This window comes from Malaclemys terrapin, chromosome 8 (assembly GCF_027887155.1).
Source record: "Malaclemys terrapin pileata isolate rMalTer1 chromosome 8, rMalTer1.hap1, whole genome shotgun sequence".
In the NCBI taxonomy this organism is placed as follows: Eukaryota; Metazoa; Chordata; order Testudines; family Emydidae; genus Malaclemys; species Malaclemys terrapin.
The window spans coordinates 38,844,033-38,863,420 of record NC_071512.1 but is presented as its reverse complement, the minus strand read 5'-3'; the positions used below and the strand labels follow the sequence as shown (position 1 = coordinate 38,863,420).

Genomic DNA, 19,388 nt, shown 5'->3' with positions numbered 1-19,388 from the left:
CCAGGAGGCTCTCTAGGTTCTTGCACTATGACCTTGAGCTAGTGTGAAGACACCTCACAAGGCACTCTGCCCTGACTGAGACACAGTAGAGTTGGAAACCCATGTCATTTTTACAAAGCCACTTTTTAGTTTTAAATGTATAGTGGGCATCAGTCTTAATGTTAGTTACAACTCTATATCAACCTTCTACTGTAAATAGATCAATGGCATTATGAAGTTTAATAAGCTGGGTTTCCAAGCAGTGGGAAAATATAACCCTAGTTTTACTCCTAGGTAAAGCACAAAGTGACCAAAATGAAGTCAGCACAGAATCATCTCATCTAGATTAAGGTAGCACAGAAATGTTTCAGAAGTCCTATTGTGCCTTATTTTTGTTTGGAAAGACATTAGCAATAGCAGCACATTTTGGGCACTGCCAGAAATACATGATAAATCACTGCCTCTAAAGTTCCATCAGAAACTGACATTTTCACAGCTTTAGCATGATCTGCTGCACAGATTCTTCACAAGGAAGTGTCCCTGGCCTTTTAAACTCATTTTAACCATGTATTTACTTTATGAAAGTTGGACAAAACATGAAAACATAAGACATTGGCTGCCCAACCTCTGGGCTGGCAAAAGCTATACTGACTCACTGGGAAAAAAAGCAAGAGAATCTTAGTACAACATATGGTCACTCTATACCAGGGGTCGGCAACCTTTCAGAAGTGGTGTGCCAAGTTCACTGTAATTTAAGGTTTCCCATGCCAGTAATACATTTTAACGTTTGTAGAAGGTCTCTCTCTATGTCTATATTATATAAATAAACTATTGCTGTATTTAAAGTAAATAAGGTTTTTAAAATATTTAAGAAGCTTCATTTAAAATAAAATTAAAATGCAGATCTTATCAATTTAGTGTGATCCTTGCCTGGGATCCTTGTCTGGGGTTCCAGCCACCAGCCCCGCTCAGCCCACTGCCAGTCTGGGGTTCCAGCCACCAGCCCCGCTCAGCCCACTGCCAGTCTGGGGTTCCAGCCACCAGCCCCGCTCAGCCCACTGCCAGTCTGGGGTTCCAGCCACCAGCCCCGCTCAGCCCACTGCCAGTCTGGGGTTCCAGCCACCAGCCCCGCTCAGCCCACTGCCGGTCTGGGGTCCAGCCGCTGGCCCTGCTCAGCCCACTGCCGGTCTGGGATTCCATTCACTCAGCCGGCAGTGGGCTGAGCGGGCCGGTGGCGGACTGAGCAGGGCCGGCAGGGGGTTGAGTGGCTCAGTCCGTTGCCAGTCGGGGTCCCAGCCGCTGGCCCCGCTCAGCCCCCTACCGGCCCCGCTCAGCCCGCCATTGGCCCCGCTCAGTCCGGCTGAGTGAATGGAACCCCAGGCCAGCAGTGGGTTGAGTGGCTCAGCCGGGGTCTCAGCCGCTGGCTTGCTCAGCCCGCTGACAGCCTGGCGTTCCTTGGGGGTCCCCAGGCCAGCAGCAGGCGCTGAGTGGGGCTGGCGGCTGGGACCCCGGCTGGCAATGGGGCAGCAGCCGGAACCCCAGAGCGGCAGTGGGCTGAGCCGCTCAGCCCGCTGCCGTGTGCCATCAAAAATCAGCTCGTGTGCCACCTTTGGCACGTGTGCCGTAGGTTGCCGACCCCTGCTCTATACACTAGTAAGGAGATGAGCATATTCCAGTTGTTGGAGGCTCTATTTAGCAGTAACAGGCTAGAGGAAAGTCAGTCAACATTTTTTGTTTCTCTGATGAAAACTGGCCCACTCCCTGCCCCAAACCAAACTTGTCACAAATAATTGTCAACAACTTAATTTTCTGGTTTTGGCTAAGAGATTGATTTTTTTTTTTTAAATATTGAAATTGAATTCAGGATTGTTAGCAAGCATTTTTGGTAAACAAAGTTGTTAAATGACAATCTAAATGGCAACACAATACTGCTTTCATGCTTGGCTCACCCCCCAGCCTGCTGGTCCAACAGCTGCAGTAGAGGAGGAGATAGGTGGAAAACTGCAGGACCCCAAAATCCACCTCTTGGGCTGCATAGTAGCAACAGCAGCAGAAAACCCTCAGGTTCAATCACATGCCAATGGGCACCATTGCCAGCCCAATGGACCATGGTGAAGTTAGCCCAGCATCTGATCTCAGGGATGGGGCACCCATGGAGCCACAGCAGCTCATCCTGCCTTGTGCAGCTCCCCCCGGATGAGATGGATTGCTGCCAGCCCAGGGGAGAGACGCGCTCCCCAGCTAGGGTGACCAGATGTCCTGATTTTATAGGGCCAGTCCTGATATGTGGGGCTTTGTCTTATATAGGCACCAATTACTCCTACCTAGGGTGACCAAACAGCAAGTGTGAAAAATCAGGACGGGGTGGGGGGGTAATAGGAGCCTATATAAGAAAAAGACCCCAAAATTGGGACTGTCCCTATAAAAGTGGGATATCTGCTCACCCTATCCCAACCCCTGTCCTGATTTTTCGCACATGCTATCTGGTCACCCTATCCCCAGCCCAGCCATGTGTGACCATTCCAATCCTGGCTGGCTGCCGAGGAAGTGAGTTACTTTCACTTTCATTCCTTCCCCCGCCCCCCAGCACCTCACCCAACCCAGCCCTGCTGGAGGGGAGGGGGGAAAGAGAGAGAGGGGTGCTCCTTGGGGGGCGGGAGAAGAATGGACATAGGGTGACCGGACAGCAAATGTGAAAAATCGGGACGGGGATGGGGGGTAATAGGCACCTATATAAGACAAAGCCCCAAATATCAGGACTGTCCCTATAAAATCGGGACATCTGGTCACCCTAAATGGACGTTATGGGGGACAACAAAGGATACTGGTGCCAGAGCCGCCGAGACTGCCTCACGTCACACTGGGGGAAAGTCACACTCACAGGTGATTTCCTTCCCCCACCCATACCCGTACCCTTCCCAGAGACCCCAGCAACCAATCCCCTCCCTCAGACTGTGCTGCATTCGGCTCTCTCTAGGACCCAGCAGCCCTGCTCTTACATGCTCCACTGCTTCTCCTCTGTCCGGGGCTCCGGGCAGAGCGGTGCCCCCAGGTAGCATGGTGCCCTAAGCGGCTGCCTGTTCTGCCTATGGCTAAGGACAGCCCTGCTCCCTCTCACCTGCAATAGAATCAGAGGCACTGTAATTTCTAAGCAGGTCACTGGTCTGATGTAAAATGTGAAATGCCCATCACGCTATGTGTTGTGTCCACATTGTTACCCCTTGGAAGCAAATTCCTCTCTGAGCCTGGCTGAGCTTCACCTTGTGCCCTGACGCTGGAGAATCCTTTTGTAAAGTTCCAGCCCAATCTCCATCTTGCAGAGAGTGGATATGGAATGGCTAGAAACTTTCAAGGACTTGGTAATGGGGCCCACTTTCCCTGTTCTCCTTGCTAGGGCCATGGTGTGTGCTGCTCTTTTAAGTGACAGGTTCTTCTTAAGTGGTTTGCCTCAAATGTCCTGCTGCAGTGAGTTCCGTAGGTTTGCAGAGAAGCCTTTCCCTTGATTCATTCAGAACATTAGCCTTTTTACTTCATGTGCCACCTGGTCCTTGGGCAATGAAAGCCTCTAACTGGCCTTCTCAGGAGTGTTCGTTATCCAGTATTACGTTGTGTTTTCTTGGTACAGAGCTTCTGCTACAAAGGGCAATAAATAACACCAGCCCACCGGAACTGCAGCCCCCAAGGGAGAACTAAATGCTGAGTCTGCAAGGGGAGGAAGGGAAGAGACTTGAAGGCACCAGGAGAGGGTTTGAAAGGGTGGAAAGAGAATGAGTGACCCAAAGAGCTGGGGGTAATAGAGAGAGTGCGATAGACTCGGCAAGAGAAGGATTCATGGAGACAGGAGGAGTGCAGGAAGCAGCCGACAGGCATGAAGGAATGAGGGGAGGAGTACTGGGTCAGCCTGTGGTGTTAAAGGTCAGGGTTCCCGAGTGCTCAGTGCCCTTGGTGGGCCAGACTTCCCAGAGGGGCTTGAGGGTAAGCTGTCCTGAAAGAGCGCAGAGGTGACTACGTGGGTGGCTGAGGACTGTGCCGTGAGTGGAAGAAAGACAAGAAGTGTGACCCACCAGCAAGTGGCAGCCCTGCTACCGGGGCTGGTGCAGGCTCTGGCCCTGTTGGCTCTGTGGTGGGGCTGTGAGATGCCTATGAGGTTAGACACGTGGCTGCTCTGAGGAGGAGCTAACTAACAAGGAAGCTGGGACTCCTAATGGTGACACCATGAGGATATGGGGCATGCCCGCATGAGGGAGGGTAGGATTGCTGCCAGGCCCTGTTCAAATTGCCTTCACTCAAGAGGAAGTGGAGAAGGGCAGGTGGAGGGAGTGGTGGCTAAGCAGAGAGTGGGAGGCCCTCTGTGTGCTGCTGGCACTGCTGGCCAGGAGCCGAGACAGTATCCCCAAGTGGGTGAGCGCAGCGAGCAAAGCTGAGATGGGCACCTGGGAACACCCTGAGAGAGACGCACATGCGGGCTCCTTCCAGGGAATTGAGACTAAGGGACACCCCTGAGAGGGGGGCTGTGTACCCCTGTGACAGGGCATAGGGTGCTGGGGACACTCCCGAGAGGGGGGCTGTGTGCCCCTGTGACAGGGAAGGAGATGCTGGGGACACCCGAGAGGGGGCTGTGTGCCCCTGTGACAGGGCAGGAGGTGCTGGGCACAACCCCAAGAGGGGGGCTGCGTACCCCTGTGACAGGGCATACGGTGCTGGGGACACCCCTGAGAGGGGGGCTCCATGCCCCTGTGATGGGGAGGTGTGGGGAATACCCCTAAAAGGACGGCTGCGTTCCCCTGTGACAGGGGATGGGGTGGTGGGGGCACCCTAGAGCGGGGGCTGCGTGCCCCTGTGACTGTGGGCTGGGTCCTGTCTGTGCCTCTTTCTTTTCTCCTCTCCAAAGTGAAAGGGCCCTGATCTGTGTTGCTTCCTCTCGCGGCTGCTCCGTCCACCTGTCTCCTTGTCTGGCCCGCTCCTCTGGTGAGGTGGGTAGGCGAGCAAGCGCAGAGGTGTCTTCTGTGCACACGACATCCTTCCTGTATTATTTCCAGCCTGCCCCTGCTCCGACCTAACTTCTTCTTCTCTCTCCTGGCTGCTGCTGGGCGCTGAGCAGACGTCATCACTGCCCACGTTGATTCTAGGCCTAGCTCGAGAGATTACTGCTAACTCCCCGCCCTGCAGTGTGTGAGTACTTGATGTGGCCCCACTGTGTGTTGCGTTCCACCCGTCTGTGTTGATTCCATCTGCTGCCATGTCCCATTTCCTAGGTTGAATCTCTCAGCCTGGATTACCATAGAATAGATCATTCTGTGTTGTCAGCAAGCCCCCATTTGCCAGGCTGCTACACAATCTTCTGAACTGGCCCCTGGGGCAGCCTGACTGGGCACCTTTTCCCATGCTACAAGCTGATCACGACTCTCAGCCGAGTTTGAGAGATGGGGCAGAGAAGGGAACTCGCTGTCACTCCTGAAACCCCCTAGACCCTCCTCTAGCTCTGACACGTCTTGGGTTTAGTCTGGGGTTGAAGGAGAATATTTTGGAAGGTGCAAGTGAATTGGCTGACTGGTCGAGCTGTTTCATAGCCTTAAACTCTGGCACGCTGCTGGCTCTCCAGCTTGCCCAGAGGGCTCTGACCTTGCTCCTTTATCTCTACCTGCTCTCACTCCCGAAAACTGCCACTGTTTGTTATTAGCTTTAATCCTGGTGCTTGTTTCCCCCCGTGGTGGGTGAGCAGGCCCAGGAGCAGCAGGACCGTTCCATTTCCAGAACACGTTATTCAGAGGCTTATTGTCCAGGCTGACATCTCGCTGCGGTCCCCTGGCAGCAGCTCTATAGCGTCCCTGTTGCTAGGAGGCTCCCTGAGAGCTGCTGACTCTGCCAGCTGAGCCAGCATGTTCTAACGTCTAAGATCTGGGACGCTGTGGGCACTGGGGCTCACCGAGTTAGTCCCCTTAGCCAAAGAGACTGTGTGACCAGCGTCAGCCAGAGCTGGGTTCTTCCACTCCCACCTCCTCCCCAGGGCTCTGTGCTCTCGAGCTCACTGGGAGAACGGGGCCTCTCCTGGAGGTGACATGCAGGCCTCCTGGTAGCTACAAGTGTCACTTGCATGACGTCCGTGTTCTTTGGGCTGTGACCACACAGGAAGGATGCCCTGGATTCATTTGAACTGATTGTGAAAGTGGTGTCGTTAAAGTGGTGCAGACCCCGCCGTGGACAATTTCTCTTCCCAAGCGGCTCATTTCCATGTAGCCTGAACCTGTCCCCACTCAAGTGAACCAAAACAGACAAAAGGCTGGTTTAAACCAGAATAAGAGCATCCACACAAGAATTTCATGTCCTGGGTTTAAACCAGTGCAACGCCCCTGCGTGGACAGCCCTGCGCCTGCTGCATCAGGCGGGGGTGGGCATTGTCTCGCCAACCAATTGTGTAATGATGCCACAGCCTCAGCAGAGTTTGCCAAGCTCTCTGCCTCGAGCAGGCCTGTGTTTCTGCGTGATGCTCAGGAGGGAGATGTGCCCCTGCAGCAGAGCTACCTGCTTTCTCTGAGAGGTGCTCACAATGTGTAAGGCGGCTGTGCAGTCGGGCCACAGACCCTGGGCTGGAGGGGGCTGTGCCAGACCCTGATCCCCCTCAGGAGCCTGTGCCAGCTGCTCACATACTTCTCTGTGCTGGAAGCAGGGTCATTGCTGGCCTCTTGCCCTCCGTTGGCTTCCTCGTCTCGGTGGCTGGTGCCCCTCCCTGCCCCCACCCAATCCTGCCTCAAGGACGCAGCTGATTGTGTCGTTGGCCCGTCTCTATGACAGACTTCACCGGCCTAGCCGTGTTGGTCAGCGGGATTTGTATAGCCCGAGTGATGCCGGCCAGACCTGCACTGTGATGATAACACAAATCCTCGTCATACCAGCAGACTGCATCTTTGCCAGAGTGGCTTATTTCACTGACGGGGCTGGATTAAGCTGGGCTAATCCAAATGCAGTTTGCCAGGCTGAGCTGCATCCGCATGAGGAGCACGTTGCCAGTGTAGGACAGTGGTATAACCACCCTGGTGAAGCCTTCTGAGCGTAGGCCTGTTCTTGGTTTGTGACTCCATCGCCCCAGCTCCGCTCAGCTGCCTCGTTTTCTGCCTCCCTCGCAGACCAGGGTTTCCCTGTAATTGTTCTCTCGCTCTCCAGCTGCCTCGTTCTGTTGCTGGCCTCCTGCCCCACTCATTCTGTCCCCTCGCTTGCACTGCCCTTCCATTTCTCACTCCCATCTCATTGTTGTCGCAGGCAGCAAAAGACCCAAAGGGGCAAAGTCCCTGGCAGAGAGCAGTGGCCAAACTTTGGAAGGAGAGGTGCATTAGTGCCGGCTCCTCGCTGCTCCATTGCTGGCCTCTCCCAGAGGGAGGCGGTGGAGGGCGGGGGGGGAGGGATCATGGTTAGAGACAATGAACTTGACTCTGTACCTGGCTGAATGACTGCACAGCCCTGGTCAGTGCCGTGCTCATTCCCCAGCTCTTCTGACTGTCCTAGTGTGGGAAGTGTGCCCTGGGGGCGTTGCTGGGACCTGTGCAGTGTGCATAGGAACAGCCATGGTTTTGTTCTCTGAGTGGGGCATTGCTGGGAACAAAATAGCAGGCAGAGGAGCTTGGTGCCCTGGTGCGAGCCCTGTCGGGGAGAAGCCCCCTCCCCTCATTGGCTGGGAGCCCCAGGTGGGGCCGGGAGAGAAGACGCAGCAGTGACTGATCTAGGGTTTGTTTGCAGGCGCTGCAGAGGCTGGCGAGTCAGTTCCTGAAGAGAGACTGGCAGCGGGGCCGAAGCGAGACCAACGACTCCAGGTGGGACAGCTTGCTGAGGCCTGAGCCTGCTAGCCACACGCTCTTTGTGCTGGCCTGGCCTGGCCTGCCCTGCAGTCAGTGTCTGGGGCTGTGAGGGAGCTCCAGCCAGGGGCAGCTCTCTGCTATGTTAGTCCTGGACTTGCCAGCAGGAGGCTCTATAAAGAACAGCATAGGAGCACCAGCTCTAGGGAGCTCAGAGTCACTCCAGTCCCAGCCTTCCCCAGAAGGGGGCGCTGTAGGGAGCAGGACAGCAGAGCTGGCTGTCGGGGGAGCTCTGTTCTGTTAACTTAGGTGGAATATATGAGCCCGAAGAGTCAGAGTTGTTAACATGACCCACTCACTGTCCAGCACTAAACAGGGTTAAACAAGGGTCTGGGTTTGCTACCCAGAGACCCCAGTCTGCATCTTACAGTGGCAACACCCCTTTAAAGAGCCTGTTATTGAAGATCCAGCAAAAGAGGAAAAACAGTTCAAGCGTTTGAAGTGTGAAGTATTAAGTCAGGCTGTCAGTGTAACCACATCCCTGGGTCCCTTCCCCTTAGCTGGAGAGTCTTTAGAAGGAAAAGCCCCTTGCTGGAGTCTCTTAGATGGTATCAGAGATGGTAATAACTGGCCTTTCGGGGGAAAAGAGACGTTAGTGGAGCTGTTGTTAAAGCCTGATCCTGTTTTCTAGAAAACAAAACAAGCCAAACACACACCGAAGGGGAGAGACGAGAACAGCGAGGGCAGAAAATACAGCTTCTGGCTCTGGTGTTGACTTTCACTCGCAGCCTCGCTGCTGGAACAAAACTGCTGCCCTGAGACCTGGCAAACAAATATCAGTATCAGGCTGTTTAGGACATTGCTTTGAGCTGCCTCTTTGATGCCAGGCTCATAGAAATGTTGCAAAATATACAGTCTTGTCCGGTTAAGCCAGACTCCTATTAGAAAGAAGGAAAAAGGGGAAGGGGGAAAGAGTAGAAATAAGGTAGGGAAGAAAAAGGACACATGGATGGGGGAGAAGCAGTCGCCCATCCTAGGTGGTGGTTGGGATTCAGCCAGAGCCAGTGGAGGCAGTGATGCCATGTGGGTCCACTCTCTGGTCTGTTCTGGGGGGAAGGGATAACTCAGTGGTTTTAGCATTGGCCTGCTAAACCCAGGGTTGTGAGCTCAATCCTTGAGGGGGCCACTTAGAGATCTGGGGCAAAGTCAGTACTTGGTCCTGCTAGTGAAGGCAGGGGGCTGGACTCAATGACCCCTTGGGGTCCCTTCCAGTTCTAGGAGATAGGTATATCTCCATATGACAGCTCTCAGGGTTAGGACTAAGAAGGTTGGGGTAGCAACCATGATGGCAAAGCTCACTCTTTTCCCTTTTCTCAGCCAGCTTTCCCCCTACTCCCCCCAACCCCAGAAGTTTCTTTCTGAGAACACAAGAAGCAGTGATGGTGGACTAGTCCATCCTCTCAGTATATTGATCACCAATTAGGTCTAATTGCCAGTTAGGGTTGCCAACCTTACCGGATTGGCCGGGAATCTCCCGGAATCGTACTCAATCTCCCGATGACTATTAAAGGTGATCCAGGAGATTTTAATAGGCCAAAGTCCAGTCAGCAGCGCAGCAGGGCTAAGGCAGGCTCCCTGCCTGCCCTGGCTCTGCGCAGCTCCCAGAAGCAACTGGCATGTCCAGCTCCTAGGCACAGGGGAAGCAAGGGGTCTCTGTGCACTGTCCCCACCCTGAGTGTCAGCTCTGCAGTTCCCATTGGCCAGGAACCGTGGCCAATGGGAGCTGCAGGGGCGGTGCCTGCAAGTAGGGGCAGCATGCAGAGCTTCCTGGCCACCCCTGAGCCTAGGAGCCAGTCATGCTGGCCACTTCCAGAAGCTGCCCGAGGTAAGCACACCCCAACCCCCTACCGCAGGTCGGAACCACTCCCGCATCTAAACTCCCTCCCAGAGCCTGCACCCCCCCCCAACACCCTGCCCCAGCCCTTAGCCCCCTTCTGAACCCAAACTCCCTCCCAGAGCCTGCACCCTGAACCCCTAGCCCAGAGCCCCCTCCTGCACCCCAGAGCCCACACCCCCAGCCAGAGCCCTCACCCCCTCCTGCATCCCAACCCACTGCCCTAGCCTGGAGCCCTCTCCCACACCCTGAACCCCTCATTTCTGGCCCCACCCTGGAGCCCACACCCCCAGCTGGAGCCCTCACCTCCTCCCGCACCCTAATCCCCTGTCCCAGTCTGGTAAAAGTGAGTGAGGGTCGGGGAGAGTGAGAGATGGAGTGAGAAGGGGTGGGGCAGGGGGAGGGCCTCGGAAGGGAAGGGACGGGTCAGGGGGTGGGACAAGAGTGTTCAAGTTTGTGTGATTAGAAAGTTGGCAACCCTATTGCCTGCCAACACACCAATTTTGGTCCATTGATTTCCAGTCCCACACGTCTCTTGTTCACCAGGCCTGATCCTAGCACAATCCTTGAGTGATAGCAGGAGGCCTTTTCATTTGGATTAATTCATTTTCCCTGTCTCCCTTTTGCACCTTTTCCCATCAACCTTCATTGTTATCAGAACATTTCATAAATCTTTAGCCACTTTCCACAATTAGGTTCACAAACAGGTTACATTTGTACGCCCAATTATCACAACAGCTCTCCACCTTTGCCAGCAGAGGGCACTATGAAGAATGGGGCAGGAGCACTGGCTGTGGGGAGCTCCTAGGTACTCCAGCCCCAGCCTTTCCCAGCAGGGGGCGCTGTGAGAAATGGGGCAGGAGAGCTGGCTGTGGGGAGATCAGAGCTAATTCAAGCCAAGAATGTAAACAATGGGGCCTGCAGTGAGGTTCCTGAAGTCTTTGTCAGGTGCCTCCCTGCATGTGCAAGTGCTGAACCAGCAGGAGGTTCCTGAGCTCAACACTGACAGTCTGGCTGGTTCTGTACATGGACTTGGCAGCCTCACTCTTGTCCCCATTTTAAACGTCCCAGATTTTTGGCCAGCAGGGAATTGTGCCGGGGGGCTCTCAGGGGGATGGAGCAGCACTCGAGCAGCGGTGGTGCTGCATCCCAGCTGCACCGAAGCATAGACTCCCAGCCCTGCTGCGGAGACTGGCCTAGCTATGGCAGCTGATCAGCGAGGAGGAGAGAGAGTGCATGTGGGTGGGTGCAGGGGGCTAGATCCCAGTGGAACAGCGCATGGGGGAGAGGCTAGATTCTTGGGGTGTCTGTTTTGGAGTGTACATCCCCAGGGGTGTCAGGGCAGAGGGACATGGGGATGCCTTGGGTGCAGGGGTGTCTGTCATGGTGTAGCTCCCGGAGGGGGTGTGGCTAGGTCTTGTGGACGGGGTGGTGTCTATATCTGGGTGTAGATCTACGGGGATGTTGGGGAAGGAGGACAGTGTAGCTAGGCCTTGGGGCGGGAGGCACCTGCTAGCTAATGCTGCTAGAGTAGAACCTCAGCATTTTCCCTGCTGTTCCAGGTTCCCCTACCCTGGTGGGAGCTGTTGTGTAGAGTTGGCTGCAGGCATTTCACCCTTGTATAGCCATCATGGGTCCTTCTGCCATTGCTAGCCCAGGCAGAGCTAGAGCAGTGCTAGGCGAACCTTGGGGAGAGAGCTGTGAATGCTTGGTGCAGACATAGCCTTTGTGCCTTGGCTGTTGGAATTTCTTGGTACTGAAAGTGGGCAATTGTCTTTCTGCCCGTTTGAACTGGAGAGGGGTGTCATGCTGCCTGGAGGCCTACACTGAGTGCCAACTGAAGGCAGACTGTCAGAAACAGGGCAGACACCCCAAGCTGGTGGTTTGTTCTATAATTAGATTTCACCAACTCCATAACAACTGTGAACTCCTGGATCACTGTACCAGTCTCACCATGAAGTCACAGACAGTCCCCTCAGACTCTCTAGTCTATGTTACTACCCAGACATGGTGGACTTAGTGATAAATGGTCACTTACACCAAAAATCACAAAATATTCAGATTGCTTCTAGTCCCAAGAGATCAGTCACTTACCCCCAGATCAACTGGTACTGTAGGTCTTACACCAAAGACAACGCCAGTAGCCAATCCTGTAATAAACTTTCCTAGTTAATAAACCTTTAGATAAAGAAATCGGTTATTTGCAGGTTGAAGCAAGCAAATGTGCACACAAGTGAGTTACCATGTATAATTCCTAAAAATGACAGAGATGTAGTAATCTCTCCATTCAAAATGTTTTTCTGGGCAAACCCAGGAATAACCCTGGAGGATCTCTCACTTCAGTATAGTCTCTCTGGCCCTGGGACTGTTTACTTCAAGCAGCAAAGAGATGGTAATTTTTCCTCGTGAAGCATTTTTATATCTTCTTTCCTCAGAAATCAAGCTGATCGCAACAGTTCCCATGCAGGTCCCTTCTTCATGGGATGGGGGGAAGAAAAGCACTTAGTCTTTGAGCCTTGACCTCATACAGTGGCTCCTTTGCATTTAACATTTTGTTAGAGCCCATCGTTTGCATTACACAAGGCTTTTTCCCTGTGTGGTGAGTTATGCAGTTACAGGTTTACAATGCAGATGCTTGCTATCACTTTATAACCTGGGGCATAGCTGAGTGAGGACAATACATGCAGCATCCTACAAGCATTTTATAAAACACTAAACATATTCTTATCAACTTCACATCTAACATCTATTTTGATGATGCCAACATCCACGGAAGCAAGACTGGTTTCTAGCTATGCATTTACCAGGGAGGAGTATAAAAATATTGCTCAGGCGTGCAGGAGTGAAATCAGGAAGGCCAAATCACACTTGGAGTTGCAGTTAGCAAGAGATGTTAAGAGTAACAAGAAGGGTTTCTTCAGGTATGTTAGCAACAAGAAGAAAATCAAGGAAAGTGTGGGCCCCTTACTGAATGAAGGAGGCAACCTAGTGACCGAGGATGTGGAAAAAGCTAATGTACTCAATGATTTTTTTGCCTCTGTCTTCACGCACAAGGTCAGCTCCCAGATTGCTGCACTGGGCAGTACAGCATGGGGAGAAGGTGACCAACCCTCTGTGGAGAAAGAAGTGGTTCGGGACTATTTAGAAAAACTGGACGTGCACAAGTCCATGGGGCCGGATGCGCTGCATCCGAGGGTGCTAAAGGAGTTGGCGGGTGAGATTGCAGAGCCATTAGCCATTATTTTTGAAAACTCATGGCGATCGGGGGAGGTCCCAGATGACTGGAAAAAGGCTAATGTAGTGCCCATCTTTAAAAAAGGGAAGAAGGAGGATCCGGGGAACTACAGGCCAGTCAGCCTCACCTCAGTCCCTGGAAAAATCATGGAGCAGGTCCTCAAGGAATCAATTATGAAACATTTAGAGGAGAGGAAAGTGATCAGGAACAGTCAGCATGGATTCACGAAGGGGAAGTCGTGCCTGACTAACCTAATTGCCTTCTATGATGAGATAACTGGCTCTGTGGATGAGGGGAAAGCAGTGGATGTGTTATTTCTTGACTTTAGCAAAGCTTTTGATACTGTCTCCCACAGTATTCTTGCCACCAAGTTAAAGAAGTATGGGCTGGATGAATGGACTGTAAGGTGGATAGAAAGCTGGCTAGATCGTCGGGCTCAACGGGTAGTGATCAATGGCTCCATGTCTAGTTGGCAGCCGGTTTCAAGTGGAGTGCCCCAAGGGTCGGTCCTGGGGCCGGTTTTGTTTAATATCTTTATTAATGATCTGGAGGATGGTGTGGACTGCACTCTCAGCAAGTTTGCAGATGACACTAAACTAGGAGGCGTGGTAGATACACTAGAGGGTAGGGATCGGATACAGAGGGACCTAGACAAATTAGAGGATTGGGCAGAAAAAAACCTGATGAGGTTCAACAAGGACAAGTGCAGAGTCCTGCACTTAGGACGGAAGAATCCCATGCACTGCTACAGACTAGGGACCGAATGGCTAGGTAGCAGTTCTGCTGAAAAGGACCTAGGGGTCACAGTGGACGAGAAGCTGGATATGAGTCAACAGTGTGCTCTTGTTGCCAAGAAGGCTAACGGCATTTTGGGCTGTATAAGTAGGGGCATTGCCAGCAGATCGAGGAACGTGATCGTTCCCCTTTATTCGACATTGGTGAGGCCTCATCTGGAATACTGTGTCCAGTTTTGGTCCCCACACTACAAGAAGGATGTGGAAAAATTGGAAAGAGTCCAGCGGAGGGCAACAAAAATGATTAGGGGTCTGGAGCACATGACTTATGAGGAGAGGCTGAGAGAACTGGGATTGTTTAGTCTCCAGAAGAGAAGAATGAGGGGGGATTTGATAGCAGCCTTCAACTACCTGAAGGGGGGTTCCAAAGAGGATGGAGCTCGGCTGTTCTCAGTGGTGGCAGATGACAGAACAAGGAGCAATGGTCTCAAGTTGCAGTGGGGGAGGTCCAGGTTGGATATCAGGAAAAACTATTTCACTAGGAGGGTGGTGAAACACTGGAATGCGTTACCTAGGGAGGTGGTGGAGTCTCCTTCCTTGGAGGTTTTTAAGGCCCGGCTTGACAAAGCCCTGGCTGGGATGATTTAGCTGGGAATTGGTCCTGCTTTGAGCAGGGGGTTGGACTAGATGACCTCTTGAGGTCCCTTCCAACTCTGATATTCTATGATTCTATGATTCTATGATTTGTAAGTGTTCAGCAAGGCCTAGGACCCTGGCATAAGCTGCCAGCATCACAATGGAATTCTTCTTCGCTTCCCATTCCCCAAACAGGCTGTGTGGCATTGTAGTGCATTGTTAAACTTTGCCATGTTTCACCCCAGAGGTGACTACATTTACAGAAAGCAACAGAGGGTCCTGTGGCACCTTTAAGACTAACAGAAGTATAGGGAGCATAAGCTTTCGTGGGTAAGAACCTCACTTCTTCAGATGCAAGAGAAGAAGTGCACTTCTTGCATCTGAAGTGTAGATAAATCTGTGATAATTTTCATATGACTTTACATTGTGCCTCTTCATATAACCTTGTGGTGGGTCTACCCACGTGTGACCTCTGTTTTCATGGAACTTTGTATCAAAGCCTCATTTAGAAACTTTGCATTGCCCTTGGTATAATATTATAGCCCCTAAGGATAGAATAAGATAGAAGAAAAAATTCTTTTTGCTAGCAGTAGAACAAGAGCTCTCCACCCCACTCTTAATCAATTGCCCTGTTGAATGAATGAGGTGTGGATGAACAAGGCATGGAAGGCAGCACCTCCAGACAGCCTCAACTGTTGGAGCGGGGCTGGGAGCCAGACCCAAGAACAATAAAACGTGTCAAGTGGGCTCATTAAAGACAAGCAGACATACCGATGGCCTCGGGGGTTAGAAGCAAGCACCTTCTTTTGGAAACACCCCCTTTGCAGTATTGGGACAACACTCAAAAGAAAGCAGCACAAAGGACCAATGGACACAGACACAGAGTTTGAATCTGGTATAGATTTGCATAAGAGGAAAGCTGCTATAAAAGTGAGGTGTCTTGCAGAGGACCCCGGGTCTCGTCTTGTCAACATGGAAGCATTGATCCGGATCGGCAGAAGCCCGGCTCCACCCCCTCCCCCATCTAACTCACCTGGCCAGTGAAGTTAAGGGGAGCAACTAATTGGTAACAACAAGACAGAGTGTGTTTGTGTGTGTGTGTGAGTGTAAGTGTAATATATTATATGCATATAATACAGTGTTAATGAATACATGTATTCCTAATAAATGTGGCGTTTTGTCTTATTCCCCCTGAAAAGATCCTGTGCAGTACTTTAAGTACAACAGAAGAAGTGAGGTTCTTACCCACGAAAGCTTATGCTCCCTATACTTCTGTTAGTCTTAAAGGTGCCACAGGACCCTCTGTTGCTTTTTACAGATTCAGACTAACACGGCTACCCCTCTGATACATTTACAGAACGAGTGATACCTGTGTGAGAGTCCCTTATCCACCACGAAAATTTAGCTACTTCTGGGGTGAAACGCGGCAGAGTTTAACCATGCACTGCAGTGGCACACATGTGTGTGTATATGGGAGTGCGTGTGCATACGTGTGGCGTTCTTGAGAGCTCTGGTATTCTAGGGGGAAGGTGCTCCCACTAAACACTGTCCAGAGCTATTTATTTTCTGGTATATGAGAGGGGCAGTGGAGAGCAGAGAGGTTTTCACCTGGGAGATATGAGGGGCAAGAGTCAATGAGGTAGAGAGATGCAGAAAACTCAATACAGGCAATAGGAGTTGCAGAGAGGAGAGATGTAGGGGCCACCCCTAGACGCATGGTGGCTGAAGTATAAAGAAAACGGAGAGAAGACCTGTTGGCTCATTAGAGCAACCCACCAAGCAGTGGTGGATTAGCTACAGGGCCAGTTGAGCTGATGCCAGTTGGCGGGCCCTGGAAAGATGGGTGCCTCCGTGCCCTGCTCTGCCCACCCACCCAGTGCTCCTGTTGGGGAATGGGGTTGGGGTGTAGGGGCCTCCCCATTAGGAGCACCCCAGCAAGCCCCCGTGCCCCAACCTCATTTCCCCGGCAGGAGTGCTGAGGAGAGGCGGCGGGGGGGGGGGGAACTGCAGGTGAAAGGGGTGGGGAGTGGCCCCCACTTGCTCTGGCCCAGGGCCCCTCAAAATGGTAATCTTCCTCTGCCCCCAAGGGCTTTAAATTGGGGGCTCTTGTCCTCTGCATTGTGGTGCCTGCTGGGAGCCCAAGTTTGAGGATTGCACCTCTTCCCGTGTGCGAGGAGGGCAGCCCGGGTCTGAAGAGCTGGGGCTTGGGTGGAGATGAGGAGGAAGAGGTACAGGAGAGGAAGGCTTGGAGAGGGTCTTAGCACATGGGAGGGCAGGGGTCGTGCTTCAGAGATGGAGATGTCCTGCCTTGCTGATGGAGCGCATGTGGGGAGAGAAGAAAAGTCCAGGGCCAGAGAGAAATCCAAAGCTACTGAGTGGAGGCCAGTGGGAGGGGAGAGCCAGGAGCTGGAGAGGACATGAGGGGAAAGGCAGCTGGGGAGGGAGCTGTCATAGGCCGTGCAGCATTAGGCCATGTCATGTTCTGCAGGGGCTGTGGAGAAGCACGTGGGGGTGCTTCGTGCTGTAATGACAGGGGTTTTTTGGGTCAGACTTTCTGGGCAGCAGTGTGAGATCCTGAGGGACAGGGCTTCCCAACCCAGCCAGACAGCAGCGATTCTGCCAAGGCCTGCAAGCATGGCCAGTCGTTAGCGGGGCTGATGCAGGATGCGGCTGGGGCTCAGGCAACTCAGGCGGGTGGACAGAAGCTCGGGAAATGGCTTTGCCACTTCTAGAGGTAGGGCTGGATAATGGCCCTGAGATAGATCTGGGACTGCACATCGGCAGAAACCCAGGGAAGAGCCAGCTGTGCCAGGCTGTGCACAGCACCCAGGGCTCTCCATTCAGGTTCTGGGAGCCATGGGGTCCTTGGAGCAGGTTGGACATCCAGGTGCAATGGGGGAGTTGGGGCAGCCCCTGCGGAGACAGGGGGGCGGAAGACAGGGTGCATGTACAGGGCCAGTGTGTGGGAGAGGGGCTGCTCTGCTCCATGGGTGCAGCCAGGCTTCCTTCGGTGTCCGTTCCCTGCAGGAGTGCCTTTGCCGTCTGGAAGGGGGCAATTGACAGCACGGTGTGCGCTGGGCAGGCCCGGGTGGCAGCCTCGGAGAATTACCGCAGCCTGAGTCTGGAGGTGGCTAAAACCACCCGACTGTCCAAGGAGCACCTGCTCAAGAAGGTACAGTCTGGGTTGGGGGAGGAGAGACGGTGGTACAGGCCCCAACCTCCTGCTCTTCAAAGGGGCTTCCCAGAGCAGGGGGCAGGTGCCGGGAGGGCTGGCTGTGGGGCTCACACCCCCTCTCTGCCCCAGAGCACGGAGCAGCTGCAGAGGGTGCAGGCAGAGCTCCTGGAGACGGTGAAGGAAGTGGGCAAAGCCAAGAAGCGCTACATGCATCTGCAGCGGGTCAGCGAGGTGGCCAAGGAGAAAGCGGCTGATGTGGAGGCCCGGTGAGTGAGCGGCACTTGCCCTGTGGTAGGGGCGGGGGGGCCCTGTAAGGGCATCTGGTAGAGGGCACCATGGTGCCTGGGGCATTGGTCAGAGGGTCCCAGGGTGCATGATCCTACCGTGTCCTGGGGAGGGGATCTCCTGACCACCCACTTCTGCCTTTGGCTGCACCCCATGAGAGCAGGGAGCTCTGTGGGGCCTAGAGAGAGCTCCCACTGCAGGGATGGCTCCCTCGGTGTGGGCCAGTGTGCCTGTCTTGGAGGGGCCTGTGGAAAGGGGAAGCTACCTGAGCACTGATGGCCATGTCCCTTCTGTAGGCTCCGGAAGAGCGACCATGGCATATTCCACACGAAGGCCAGTTTGCAGAAGCTCAGCACCAAGGTCAGAGTTGTTGCAGAGCCTGTGGCCGAGGGGGCCTGGCGGGCACGGTGGGGAAAGCCTGGCGCTTCCTGTAGGAGGGGCGGTGCTTTGAGTACAGGGCCTGCTGGGAGACCCCGGGACACCATATGAGGAGAGGGCAGAGCCCATTGAGGGAGGGGCTGATCATGGGGAGAGGGGGATGCCAGGGCTGATCGGGGAAGCCCCGCAGAGGGCACTGGGCAGCCGGCCATGCCCTGCCCCATTACCCAGGCTGTGCTCTGTCCCCCACCCGCAGTTTTCTGTGCAGCTGTCCGAGAACTCGCAGCAGCTGGTGGTGGCGCGGAACGAATACCTGCTGACCCTGGGAGCTGCCAATGCCCACCTGGGGCACTACTACCATGTCGAGCTGCCTGCCGTCATGAAGGTAGAAGAGCCTCGCCCTGCAGCCAGCTAGCCAGCCCTTCTTCCAGCTGAGGCAGTCATGCTCCTGCCTGCCCTAAGGAGCCAGTCTAGGGGCGGGAGGTGGACCCCAGTGACTAGAGGGGAGACTAACAACCATGAATCCTGGGGCTGTTCCCAGCTGTGTTGCTGCCTCGCTGGGTGCCCCGGACCCTCTCTCTGCCACATTGCCTAGGGCAACAGCATCCTGGGGCCAGTGGAGGTTCCCTGTGTAGGCCACTAAGGAGGCAGGAGCCTCTTAGCCCCGCCCCAGGAGGGTGGCAGAGCTGGGAGCAGAGGCCTTGCGTGATGGTGGGCTTAAGGCCCTGGGATTCCAGGTTTGCTTTGGAAAGCATCTGCTGTGCAGCTGGGGCTGGAGCTGGGCGAAGGCCCCTCCCTCCTGTTGGGGTTCCCCCGAGACCTGAAGCAAGGACATATCTGCCTGCGCCCCCCAGTGTCTGGGGCAGTGTGTGGTTTTTCTGCCATGCAGCTGCGCCCTGGGCTCTGCCTTTGAGCATCAGGGGGTGGTTCTTGGCGCAGAGGGTTTGTTGCACTTACCCACCTGCTCCCAGGCTGGGGATGCAGCACCCTCTCCTCTTTTGCATGTCAGGCATGGCAAAACAGTTGTGATTCTGGGAGGGGAGGAGTCCAAGGTCTCTGCCAATGGGCAGCCCCAGCTCTGTGTCCAATGGACAGGGAGGAACGTGTTCGTCATTTGGCTCGAGACTGCAGGTGGGCTGAAAGAGATTCCCCAGCACTACAGCAGCCTCGCTGGCAGAGGCTGGGACTGTGAGCTCCCCTCAGCCAGCCCTGCTTCCCACAGCACGCCCTGGTGAGTCAGGCTGGGGGTGGAGTAGCCAGGAACTCCCCCTACAGCCAGAACGCC

The 19,388-nt window shown here is 54.0% G+C and overlaps 1 protein-coding gene across 2 annotated transcripts in view; it reads left to right on the top strand.

The window, feature by feature from the left end:
- Window positions 1-19,388, top strand: part of FCHSD1 (FCH and double SH3 domains 1) — a 32,400-nt gene that overhangs the window by 3,701 nt on the left and 9,311 nt on the right. Inside the window, exons 4-8 of one of the 2 annotated variants that reach the window (XM_054038197.1) lie at window positions 7,711-7,784; window positions 17,293-17,437; window positions 17,570-17,706; window positions 18,022-18,085; window positions 18,360-18,488. In XM_054038197.1, the coding sequence (XP_053894172.1) occupies window positions 7,711-7,784; window positions 17,293-17,437; window positions 17,570-17,706; window positions 18,022-18,085; window positions 18,360-18,488 (549 nt within the window). Of the gene's footprint in view, window positions 1-7,710; window positions 7,785-16,303; window positions 17,438-17,569; window positions 17,707-18,021; window positions 18,086-18,359; window positions 18,489-19,388 lie in introns of those variants that run through there. The other variant, XM_054038196.1, reaches the window with a different exon arrangement.